This window comes from Myiozetetes cayanensis, unplaced genomic scaffold (genome assembly GCF_022539395.1).
Source record: "Myiozetetes cayanensis isolate MyiCay16 unplaced genomic scaffold, myiCay2020 scf23, whole genome shotgun sequence".
Lineage (NCBI taxonomy): Eukaryota > Metazoa > Chordata > Aves > Passeriformes > Tyrannidae > Myiozetetes > Myiozetetes cayanensis.
This window is the reverse complement of record NW_026087445.1, coordinates 9,923,563-9,936,448: the sequence shown is the minus strand read 5'-3', so window position 1 is coordinate 9,936,448 and position 12,886 is coordinate 9,923,563. Positions and strand designations below refer to the sequence as shown.

The window sequence follows — 12,886 nt, the reverse complement described above, 5'->3', positions numbered from 1 at the left end:
TGGCAGAGACAGAAAAAGTTCTAGAATTTTCAGTTTTCTGTTTCCATTCATCAGAGATGGTTACAGTGGCAATACAAATGCCTGTTCATCTGAGATGGTTACTGGTATGTTCACAGAAGCCTTGCAAAAACAAAAAAAAAAAAGAAAGAAAAGACTAAAAAGAAGACAAAGAGACTTCATAGGTACTTACCTACCAGGCTGGAGTTCATTTCTTGAAATTACAGACATGTAAGCATCTCCAGTGGGAGATTTATCTCATCCTAAAATAAGTATCTAAGACACTGGGGGCGAATCTCTCTACCCTAACACAGACACATTTCTTTTCCCTGACATCTGAGTGGCCCAGGCAGCTGACTTGGGCTGGGAGAGCTGCTGGATGTCTGCAGTTCCACAAGTGAATACTGCCCCTTTCTGTGCTCAACTGCCATTCCTTCCTGCAGTGTTTAAAATGGAGCAGGCAGTTTATCTGCCAGCACTCACATACATAAAATGGTGCAGATCCAGAAGCAGACTTCATTGTTGGCACAACAGGGAGGAAAAATACATCTTCCTGTTTAGCTTATTCATTTACACTTCAAACACCTTTCAAAACCCATTCACATCAGAACACATTCAGCAATAACGTCCCACTCCTCCCCTCTTAGTCTCATATTCTTGTTCTACACCGTTTTAGTTGTGTAGAAATAATAATCTTGACTTATTAAGATGTATTTTTGTAGCAGACACAGCTGTTCAGAGTGACATAAATGAACTGGAGCGTGTCTGCTGCAACTTGTGTGCAGGACTAAGGCTCCAGCAAGTCAAAGGCTTTGTGCCTTTGCAGAGACACAAAGGCACAGCCTCAGTGCAAGCTGTAGGAATTAGCATGTGAGCATCAGTCATCTTTCTGAAGTCACAGGGATGTGTTCAGACCTCAGACCCCTCCACCCTGAGCCAGCAGTTCTACATGCACAGGACTGTCCTTCCCACAAAGGCACAGATATCCCTCCATACCCGGAAGATTTTGTGCATCCTCATTGTAGCTGAACAGAAGATAAATCTTGTGAGAAGCAAGCGAAGAAATTCATCCCCAAAAAACTGAAGAAAGGACTGATCTGTAGAGAAGGCAAGGAAAGCTCAGTTTAGAAAGGCTTATAAAACCAACCCTTAGAGAAGGTTCAGCTGTGCATGCCGAGGTCATACCTATGGAGCGGGAGTGGGTCAGGAGCTGGGCAATATCCCGGTTGATTTTCCGAAGGTAATCCTGACACTTCTCCCACAATCCTCTGCGCATGCTTGATAATCCAGAGACAAACAGGAATGCCATTAAAGGATTGTTCAGAAAGAGTGTGAAGAGGCTACCCCGCTGAGACTGATCTAAAAGGAAAAATAAATCAATAGACAAAGAGATACATTTGGCACGTGAAACAGAAACGCTGTCCCTGCCACAGAATGAAGTCACTCACCCGCTAAATTCCATAGCAGAGGAGCTACCCCTCTGTCTTAGTTACACCTTCTCTCATGGAGATCTGACCAGTGACGGGCAATAAAGCCTTGCTGGGGACGTGCATTAACACCAAGACACCTTAACTGTCTCTGCTCCCTTTCTGGGACTAACAAAGCTGCCCAAAGTGCTAAAACCATCATCCTGCGCTGGGATGGCAGTTTCCTCAGTCTCTGTGTAGGAGAGGTTTTGCTCCTACCACTTGTTGGAGCTTACCGTAGAAATATCATCAGTATTAGAATAAATTATTTACCATAAACAGTAAATAAACTTTATCATATTACTTCAGCCACTGATTTAGGGGTTACATAGTAGTGAAAAGGTGTCTTTTCCTGAGGAATCCAAGTTCTATTTGTTTGGGATAGATATGGGATGCAACTGCAACTTCTTGGGAAATGCAATACTGCACATACCTTGCAATGCTTTTGGATATGCTGTTGGAGAAAGCAAGCACACCAATGGCTGTCCAAATAAGTTTGTGAAATTCTGTAACAGATAAGAGTTTTGAAGTATTGATGGTCACTTTGCTTGCCTTGAATATTTAGCAGGTCAAGGGTACAAATCCTATTAATGACAGAGACACTAATGCCCCTTGCACAGCTCAGCATTGGCCATGAGCCTGACAAGTTCACTTATCAGATCACACACAGAAGGAATATAACCCACTACATTCTAAAGGAATTACAATTCTCTCATTTCACTGGTACTGATGGCAGTTGACAAAAATATTCTGCAGTAAAAGCCATTGGCTTTCAGGTCAAAACAGCTCTTGCATCTTCCCTCAATACCAACTGAACTGTCCAGTCAAAGTAATTTTTTCCCCCTTTCTTTCTAGGAAGAACTATATCTAATGAAACAGGAAAGCCCAGAGGAGAAGAGTTTTAAAATAAGCTTCCTTTAAAACAACTATCCGCTGCACTGCACCTCATTTTACAATATTCATTTCACGCCCCCTGCACCTGCACCTTAAATATTGCCTAAGTGTCCCATTGCACAAGGATTTCTCCAGAACCTCAAGCACCACCATTGTCCGGTTTCAGCAACGTTTACCTGATAACAGTCCTACTGTGTATCTGTCTGGTGGTAAATAATTACCACAGAGGGGAAAAACGCCAACAATCATTTACATAACCTCATTAGCTGTCACCAGAACAGCTTTCTTAACCATGCAGGCTTGCAAATCCATAAAAGATGTGATTGTGTCTGCACCCCCTCAGAGCACAGACTCAAACCACTGCATCCAGAGCACGAGTGCCACACACACAACTGCAGATTACAGTCTGAAAACTGTCAGGTTATGACTGTAAGACACACAACACCAGAAGTATTTGCTTGTGTAGAATCCTCAAAAAGCTAATTTTTTAATTCCTTCTGGCCTCTGTGTAATTCAAACGGAACTTTCCCTTCTGGGCAGTATATTTCAGTTAAATTAGTTTTACAGAATTAATTTAATCTAAATCTGCTAAATAGTAAAGACAGTAATCTAGTCTAATCAAAATAAAACATTTCCCATCTTTGACAGAATGCTGACTAGTCCTAAAAATCCTTTGAGTTCATTAGGAGCCCAAGGAAGATTGATAATGCTGGATACCAAGTTTGGTCTCTAATGAAGAAACAAAGACTCTTCTCCTGCAGACAGTAACTCCAGGCCAGCCCAGGAATTGATGAAACTGAACTAAAAAGAAACATTTCAGACCCCAGGAGTCACTGCAGACATGCTGGTTTGTACTGGACACACACTGGCAGGTTTCACCTTCTCCAGTAACTTGTATGCTCAGTTTTCCTGAGCAGATTGACTTTAACTCCATCTTGTATCACTCAGTTACAGACCAAAGCAGACCTGCCACCAGCAGCAGCAACACTGTTCAACAGTGCCAAGAGCAACCCCGGGTCACTTGGGTATCCCAGGCAAGGGATCACTCCCTGCAGTACCTGGGAGCACTCTGGACTCTGTCCCAGCCGGTGAAGCCAACACAGCCACTGAGTCCTGCCCAGGGGAGAAACTCCACGGCTCAACCCAGACCGTGCCCTTTGGAAGGCAGGTGCTCCTGCCACCTGCTGCCCCTGCACCACGGATCCAGGACACACCGACTGCCAGGCTCAGCTCCTGCCCACACAGGTGAGCACCAGGGTTCACTCACCATCACCACCCCCCAGCTCCCGATTTCCCCAGGAAAGAGCTGTGGGATACATGGAACGAAGGAAGCGGAGCATTTACAGCCATGGCTGGGAGCAGAGGGCCAATGGTGCACCAGGAAAACCCGCCCTGCAGTCCAGGTGTTGACAGCAGCTCTGGATAAGGAATGCCCTACCTTTCAGTGCATGGACAACTCCAATAAGGATAATCCATATTTTGTTTCGATACTGCCTCTGTTTTTTGACTTCAGCCAAGTTTCCCACAGAAGCACTGCTGCTTTTTACAATGCATGTACATCTCTTTTGAAAAAAGAACTATGTGTCATCCCCAAAAGAAGTCACTTCACATGTAGGCTTTGCTAAGCTGAGTGCTTGTACCACAAAGGCCTTGCATTCTCACTGGCTGTAGGTTTGGGTTTGGTTTGATTTTAAGACTTTGCATCTGAAGATGATCTGTGATCCTAGACAACCACAGCTACAGGATGATATTGATCTAAAAATATTATTTCATCCACATATGCAGTGGTAACCTTCGAGAACACACAGCCATCTATATTTAAATGGAAGTGTTATAAAAAATTCACGGCTTTCAGTAGGCATGCTCGATTTGCAGTCATCTTCCACTTTCAGCTAAATATACAGGGAGGAAGCTGTTCGAGTGCCGCTGATTTGACAAACTGGCAAGTCACTTCCTGGCAGGACTGACTTTCAGTCATCACCACTTCAGCCCTGCAGAGAGGGGGAGAGGACAGGGATGCGTGCAGGAGAGCAGGAACGGGCTGCAGAAAAAGATGTGTGAGCAGTTGCTGTTGCTGCCGGTACTGCCGGCAGTGACATTTAAATGTCAGGATAGCTCCTGTCCTATCGGGAAAGATCAGGGCAGCCATGTGGAAAAAAGGCAGTACTGATTTCAACTTCTCACACAGTTGCACAGAACCTCTTTGTTCGTGCCAGCGCTCGAGCCTACAAAGCCCCTCCCAGCCCACCCAGGGACAGTCACACGACAGCCCTGTCAGGGCACTGTGGGGACAAGGACCCCAGCACGCACAGCACGGGGACAGGCACGAGTGTACCAGGGCTAGGAAACACTGACTGAGAGCTCTGCCAGGTACCTTCAGTGGAAAACACAACAAGACACCTAAACCTGTCCCCACACACCTGCCTGCCTACGTTCAGGTGCAAGAGATGAGGAAGGTGAATGTCACTTCTGAAATGCTGAACATATTTCTTCTTAGATTCCTCACAGTTGTGCCCACACAGTTCTGATCTGGGTCAGAGCTCCTAGCAGCCACTTCTGCAATCCTGTCCTGAAGTACTTCCAAAACTCCCATTTCTGTGCTCCTTCCACACAGGCAGAGCTGGACTGCTCTCCCCCAGCTGCTCTGTGTGCTGAACAGACAGAGCACTGGTGAGTTTTGCACTACTGTTGGTCAGTTCACTGCAGGACAAGGAAAAGAAACTCAGTGGAGGTTACAGTTTTGCTTACTGTGTGCCCACAAAATCTAAAAAAAATGATCAAATTTAAATGTAATACAAAGAGAAAATTCTACTGTAAATACTTGACAGTTATTCTCACAAGAGCTGCAAATCTACATGTGGAAATCCATCACCCCAAACAGACCCTGTGCTATAAGCTGTCCACAGAGCTCCAGTCTGTCCAGAGCTGCATATGAATTAAGGATGACCAGGAATCCCTTACTCTCTAACAGAGCTGATCCACTTGACATCTTTCAGCAATTCTATTAGAGAGGAAGGGGGTAAAAAACTCAAAACCAAACCAAAAAACCAAACCTGAGCCACACTTCTTCCCTGAAACAAAACCAACCCTCCTGATGTTATACTGGAATGAATGTCAGGAAAGAGCAGAGGAAAATAAATCCCTACCAAACACTCATTTTCTCAGAAAGACAAGTAAATCATCCCAATTGTGTTTCCCTCCCTTTAAATGGGGAAGGGCATTTAATAAAAAGCAGATTTGCTCTGAATCCTAGTGTGGTGAACTTAAATGCAGTGGTGTTTAAAAAGCCCTCTGAGATGCATTAGAGTCCAACAAAGACCCAATGGAGAGGCCAGATTTGAGTGTCAGGCAGGAGCTCCCTGGCTCAGTACAGAACTATCCCAAATCACACTGACCACTTATGTAGTACCTCTCCTTGGCCAACAAATGCCTTTAAAACAAACGGCCCAGGCTCTGGACTCTGAACAAGGCACTAGTTCCTCTGACCACTAGACGTCCCTGTTCCTCCTCCGAAACACAGCTGTGGATGTTCCCTTTCCTCACTGCACACAATGGAGCTATAAAAGGAAGACAGAAGAAGTGGCACTTTCCCCAGATATAGCACATTCTTATAACCCCATTCATGAATGAAATAAATGTGTAATGCTCTGCAGATTCAACTGGCCACTGTGAGTGCAATGCCTGCTTCTGCATTACCCGAATTGCGGATTCCCAGAGGTGATTTGTCATGGAGCAATTCTACTGTAAGTCCACAGCACCCTAGGAAGGAGGCTCAGTGTCCAAGCAAATACCACTCTACAGTAACACTGGATGCTAATTTGAGTCTTGTTACTTCCTTGGTTCAGACACAGACACCCCTTGTTTTATAAGAGCAGGTTCAATGCTTTCACTCCTTTCTGTTGCTTAAAAGCAACTGAGTGTTGGATGACTGGAAAAAAGAAAAGCACATTAGTTAACTCCCTCCCCCATGCACACACACCGAGATTTGTCTTTGGTATAAAACAAAAATAAACCTCCCACCAGAGACCTTGGAAATCTTGAACCTTTTTTCCCTCCAGGAGGATTTATTACTTTCCAATGAGCGGCTGTTCATGTGCTTCTCCTTCTTGTTCCTATTCATAGGGTCAGATCCTGACTAGCATGCACAACCTCAAAAGAAAAGAAAGACTGAATACAAACTGTTTAAAAAAAATAGCCTGTTAAAAGTGTAAGCTAACTAGGGGTTGGCACTGTATCCTACCACACGAGGAGCTGCCTTCAAGGGTCTTACCTTATAGGCGACGCTGTTGGAAGAGTCCACGATGATGAACAGAGGCTTTCTGGTGAAAGGGTAGAGATCTCCAGGGTGGAGGCTGGAAAGAGAAAGGGACACCTCACAGAGCACTAGAACTGCTCAGCCACACAGCTGCCCACATCCAGACAAAAAACAAGCAGATTCCCCATGCCCCAGGCCTCAGATTCGTCCTCAGAGAATAACTGCACAACTCACTTGGTATTCTCTATAATATGGCCTATGGGACTTGTTATTAGTTCAAGAGATGTTTATCTTCTTGAGAAATCATCCATCGTTAATTTGAAGTTTGTCAGTAATTAAGAACTTACATTAAGTCACAGCAATACTTCTGAAGTGCTTAAATCACCATTTAAAGCTGCACATTCATTTCTAAGTGTTCAACTCCAAGCCAGTCTCCTCTGTGATGTCCTGCACTGAGGAGTTTGAATTGCAGGGGCTTTGATGCCTTTTTCTCTACCGAAGACAAACTCTTCTGAAGGCCCAGGTGTCCCCCTGTGACACTCACCAGTGCATCTCCTTGTATGACTGGTTTCGCTTGTGGATCGCGTCCCCGTTGATGATGTCCCGGTTGCTGTTTGTCAGAACACCCCCAAAGTCATAGGGACCTACACGGGGGAAAAGGAAGCTCCCATCAGCAGGGGCAACTCACCCCTGAGACATGCAACGATTATATGGAAGGGAGGAAGCAACAACAAATCTCAGAAAACTGAAGGAACCTGAACTACTGCAGTTGTAAGGAGGGGAGGGGGAATGTGGAGCCTTCACTAACTACATACAGCATCTATCAAATAGAAGCAAACTTCATAACTTCTAATTTAATTATTCACTATTTATCCACAAACATAATACCAAAGATCCAGATATTGGTTCTTGTTAAACTACAGAGAAAAATATTAAAACCCATTACACACCTGAAACAGGAAAATCAAAACCTCTGTAAAATTACTGTATGGGTTTGCATATTCCAGATTCAGAATTTGATTAAAAAGTAAGGATAAATTAATAAAAAATAATGGCTATATTATTATCATCTGCAGTTCTAACACTGCAAAGGGGAGAAGAGAGAGCTCAGAGAATGACAAAAGAACAAAACAGATTTAACCAGATTTCAAATCTGCAGCAAAGGTTTATATTTTATATTTCAAAGTCAGAATTGACAATTTTCACATGCACACACCCCGGACATGTGTTCCCATGGTAAGCTAATGAAGTATTCTGCTAAGTGTGCACAACTGAGCTACCCCCTGACTGTCTGATGGAGAACTGAGATGAAAGCAATGGCTATAAAAAATATCCCATCCTACAAGATATCAAGATATATTTCTGCCATTGGTACGGATATGAAATGTCACTAACATTAGCAAACTAAAGTGTTAGGGTTTCCTCATTCTGTGATACATTTGCAGAGTTGGTTGACCCCTATTTGGCCACCAAATGCAATTTTTTCAGGTTTGGATACAAGGCACCTTTCCATTTAGAGGGAAGCTTTGGGGATACAAAATCAGGAACAGAACAGACATTAATTCAGCACAGTTACAAACACCTCACGTGGTCTGGCAAACACAAGCTGCTTGCAGGCGATGGACAGTGCAACTTGCAGCTGCTCTCCCTTTTAATAAGGCAGAACTCTGTGCAGACCACACCACCTTATTAAAAGATTGCAGTTGTGATGGGATTCACTGACTGAAAGCTGCACTCTGACTGTGCAGCTCTTCAGGTGACTGAGCCTGGATGCCTCTACCACAAGGTCTCAAGCTGAAACAACACATGCAGCGAGGTGGACACACCACAGGCCTTGGAGAACACGCTTCGTTAGACCCTACCACCAAGGTGCAGCAAGAAGTAAAATGTTAAAAGCGCTTAAAAAAATCACTGCCCCAATCCAAAGCTGACAGGGATTTTTTTATTTTTAACATTTTGAGAGCTCTATAAATCATGCACCGGGGAGGACAAGGCATGCATCTTATAAAGGAATGCAAGTCTCAAACAGATGAGGTTCGTACAATATTTAGGATGTTAAAAAGGTATTTGGATTTTTTCTTGAATTATATAAACAGATCTTTGCACTGTGTTTACTTTAGCGAACCAGTTTTCAGCTTTTACATTGCAGCTGCATCCAAATATTCTGCTAGATTGCAAAGAACAGGAGGATGAGGTGAGGGGAATTGTCAAAAATCATGAGAAGGGCTTGAATTGTCAGGTTAACGAGCGTGCAAATAGACCAGTCCCTGCAGCCGCTTCAGCCCTTTCACCACCCATCTCCTGGTGCTGGGGATTGGAAAGAAGCACAAAGTGCCACTGAGCCATTTGATGAACTTTGCACTGATGCATCAACTGAGCCATGTGGTCTTCAAAACTGGAGAAGCTTTTAATACTTCAGATGCATCAAAAACCGGATGTGTCCTTTGAAAAGTTCTCAGGTTAATGCACATTAATTAAAATACAAAGAATTAATTACTGTTTGTGGAAAGAAAAGGCTATCTTACTAAGTAGGCAGGAGAATCAAATTGACTTGTCTTTGAAAGGAGCTTTGTGACAGCTTTCTTGGTCACTTGTCCTGGAACATAAAGAGAATTCAAGCCCTGTTCATGACAGGGAGCATTCCTTTATTGTACCTTCACTATCCGAACGACCTGATGGAAACACGCCCGTGGCAGACAGGTAAATCAGCAGCACGCTGTTTGCAGGCAGCTCCTGGAATCCACACAAGGAGAGTAGCAAGGGAAGAAAGGGACAAGTTTATTTTAATATTCAACCGTCACCTTCATAAATACATTGCCATTATCATTGTGCTAGTCCTGCTTCTGGCTTCCCTTACTCCACCAAGATCCATGCAGACCCCAGCTCCCCAACAATCCACAAAGGAGCCTTTGTTTCCAAATACCCCAGAGTCTGCAACATCTGCCTCTTCCCCTTGGCCCTTCTCAGCTGGCCAGCAAGCACAACACATCCAGATTTCTGTACAGACCTGCAAAAGAAATCTATTTTCCACCTTTCTAATGGGCTGTTTCCATGAGGGAACAGATATTTCTAATTTCTGCCAAAGGCTGAGCATGCAGGCACACAAAATTCTAAGAAGTAAGGATGCACTTCCTGCACCTCACGAGCTGTTCCTCGAGACAAACTGAAACTTGTTTCTTTAAAGGATTCATATTTTGGTTTTACTACTGAATCCTAAGTCACTGACTTGTACATTCAGAATTCAGCATAATGAGCCCAGCAACTTTGATAAATTAAAATAAGTGCAGTAACTGTATTAGAAAAATCTACTAATGTATAGATGACTGGCTTGGAGGAGAGCAGGGGGTAAGGAAATAAGACAAGCAGCTAAAAATACAGCTTGTGCAGGATACAATTTGAATAGGATACAGGACTGGAGATTTAGCAGCTATACAGTGCTGAAGAGCAACCATTTCCTGAGGTACTTCCCTGATTTTGGATTATGTTTGGCATGACATGAAGTAAAAGAACACAATTTTAAGATTTTTCAGTTCTCCAGATCAGTGGAGATCCACTTTTTATCCAGTGTCACAAACCACCCTGGATAATTTTCTGACAAATAAATTCAGTAATTTCACAAACCTTAAATGATGCTGCTAAAAATGTATATAGCTGGCTAAAAGTTGGTTTATAAAGTAGATATTTATGGGGGTTTTCCCGCCTTGCTGGTTTCTCTGTCGATTCCTGTTAAAACAAACAAACAAAAACACTACTCAAAGAAAACCCAAACCCAGATATCATCAAAGCAGTTTCAAAACCCTCTAAATTTCTACTTTTTAGAATCTCCAACACACCTCCTACACAAACAGTCTGCCCATGGTGCATTTCCTGTTACACAGTCAATCAAGATGCACAGTATTTGAACAACTTTGTAATATCCCCCATTTAAACTTCTTACCTAAATCTTTCTTACTCTCTAAAGCATTGCCCAAGAAAAGAGTGACAAAATTCACTCTTCATCTCAAAAGAGTAAATTAAATTCTTCATTATTTCCTTATGCCCCCAGCTAAAATATTTTTATGCTTTCTTGGCAGGGGATATTAATTTTCAGATGACTTGGCAACCTGAGGAGTCCAGGTTTGAGCTACTCTTCACTAACTTCCAGTAGGTTACACACCTTTACTAACCCGCTCTGCACAGCGACTGCACTGAGGGAGTACACTGTTTAAAATCAAACAACCAAGAGACCCAGTTAAGATCTGCTGCCAGGTTTGTCACTGAGGTGGAACTGACCTGCATTCCAGGCTTGTTCATTTGTGATGCCAAGTTCATCGGTTCCCTCTCCAGCGCTTGCAGCATTCGGAACATGTCCACTGTTAATTCACTGAACTTGACCTGCAGCAGAGACAAACAGTTTATTCTGACAGACACACTTTAAACAGCATTTCTCTAGAATTACCAAGGTAAGAGACTCCACTGCATACCAGACAGACCATTCTCTCAGGAATCTGTCAGTGCCCTCTTCAAATCTCTAAAGAGCTGTGAAGGACTTCTGGAAAAGCTCACTGAGGACAAAGTCTCCTTGTAACTGCTCTACCCAGACAGGTCACTGCAGTGCAGACCCCTGCTTCCACATTACAGACTATTCCAGGCTGTTTACAAATCAAGTGCTGAGATGGCTATGGACTATAAATTCAAACAAAATCTGATACAGACACACTAAGTGCTGTTTACCTCCCCTCCTTACCTGAAAAAAGAGCTCAGAGAGAAGTCATGATGTTTGTATAACCTCACCATCATCATGTATAAAAAAAAAGACTTTGAATGTCTTTTAAAAACCTCTTCCTGTTGCCACTGAAGTTGCAACAAACTGGAGTGTGTCCTGCAAGCTTAAGTCAAGCTTTTTCAAGATACATCTCAGAGGCCTCTCATGTATGAATGTTAAGAACAATCCAATATAAGAAAATCAATTGTATCAATTTAACTGACATGATGAATACAAGTAGTAAGAGGTCAGTACCACAGGTCTAATATCTAACATTTCATTTTTCGTTCCTATTTCTGAGAACCTCTTCTTCTTGATGCCATTGCAAGCACCACAATAAAAATATTTTTTAAGTTCTCCTCTATTGGATTTACTGTTGTATGATCAAAAAGGTTGCCAAGGGGGATGTAAACCCAGGTTTCCAGAATTTCTTTTACCTGGTTGTTGCAGTTCCCAATAATCAGTGCATCTGCAAGAGCAAGCTGTCCCACTATCATCCCCTGCTCCAGCAACGGAGCTCCCGTCTCAGAAAGCCTGTTAGAGGTGATTACAATGGTGTTGTCATCATTTAAAACCATGACAGGGTCTGCCTAAAAAAAGCAACCAGAATAAATCAGGAATTCAGAAAACATACAGATCTGCAGTCAGAGAAAAGTCCAAAGGTCTCACCACTTACAGAACATTTCATAACTGAGGCAGATTTTTTAAATTACTTTTCTGTATACATATTTATATATTTGCATGCAAGCTACAGGGTAATGCCTTCCCCCATGGAAAGGCAAAGTTCTTAGGGATTGCAAGAAATACATGGTACAAGTGCATGGAAGTACAGCAAACAGATAAGCACACTGCCTCCAGTGACATGCACTCTGCTTCAGCTTCTCTGTACCTGAGGAGCCAGACAGCATCAACAACCCTACAAATTCACACAGCATAAACTAAATATTCCTTCATTCAGAATAACTCCACCCTATTTTAGTTTGCCATCCTAGCAGTGAACAGCCAAGGAGGTGAATGCTGATGCTGCCACCCTTCTGGCAATATTTCAATAGTCGTGTTGAGGGCTGTCACATGAACACATCAGTGAGTAAATGGGACAGGCACGCTGTCCCTGCCCCTGCTTACCTCACAGGTGGTGATACAGCACCACTGCGGTGCACAAGACACAAAATCTTACTTTTGAATAAACAACTACAAGGAAATGGTATTCTCACCTCAATAAATGCTGCCACTTCCTGAAGAACCAGGTTCCACTCCACCTGGTCTTCAGTATTAAAACGATGAGTGTAGTCTTCAATTTCATCTGACAGCTCCTGATGTAGACAGTTGAAAGACAGACACAGTCACTTCTTAAACCAAGAGTCTAACAGGCAGGCAGTAACTTTACATTTGGTTAGCTGTGCTGGCCTTTAGGAATAACAAATAAATTCCTTGGGAACATATGCAGCACACTTCTGACTAACATGCCAGCCAAAACGCGCTCTTTCAGCAGACAGAATGCCAACGCTGCACTCAGTTTTGGCAGTGCAA

General features: G+C 43.2%; 1 protein-coding gene across 2 annotated transcripts in view; it reads right to left on the bottom strand.

Moving 5' to 3' along the window:
* Positions 1-12,886, bottom strand: part of SCAI (suppressor of cancer cell invasion) — a 30,086-nt gene that overhangs the window by 5,794 nt on the left and 11,406 nt on the right. The window contains exons 7-16 of one of the 2 annotated variants that reach the window (XM_050319857.1): positions 12,571-12,669; positions 11,794-11,946; positions 10,885-10,986; positions 10,234-10,335; positions 9,267-9,345; positions 7,157-7,256; positions 6,628-6,709; positions 1,897-1,969; positions 1,183-1,356; positions 994-1,094 (exon numbers count right to left, since the gene is read on the bottom strand). In XM_050319857.1, the coding sequence (XP_050175814.1) occupies positions 994-1,094; positions 1,183-1,356; positions 1,897-1,969; positions 6,628-6,709; positions 7,157-7,256; positions 9,267-9,345; positions 10,234-10,335; positions 10,885-10,986; positions 11,794-11,946; positions 12,571-12,669 (1,065 nt within the window). The remainder of the gene's footprint in view (positions 1-993; positions 1,095-1,182; positions 1,357-1,896; positions 1,970-6,627; positions 6,710-7,156; positions 7,257-9,266; positions 9,346-10,233; positions 10,336-10,884; positions 10,987-11,793; positions 11,947-12,570; positions 12,670-12,886) is intronic. The other variant, XM_050319858.1, reaches the window with a different exon arrangement.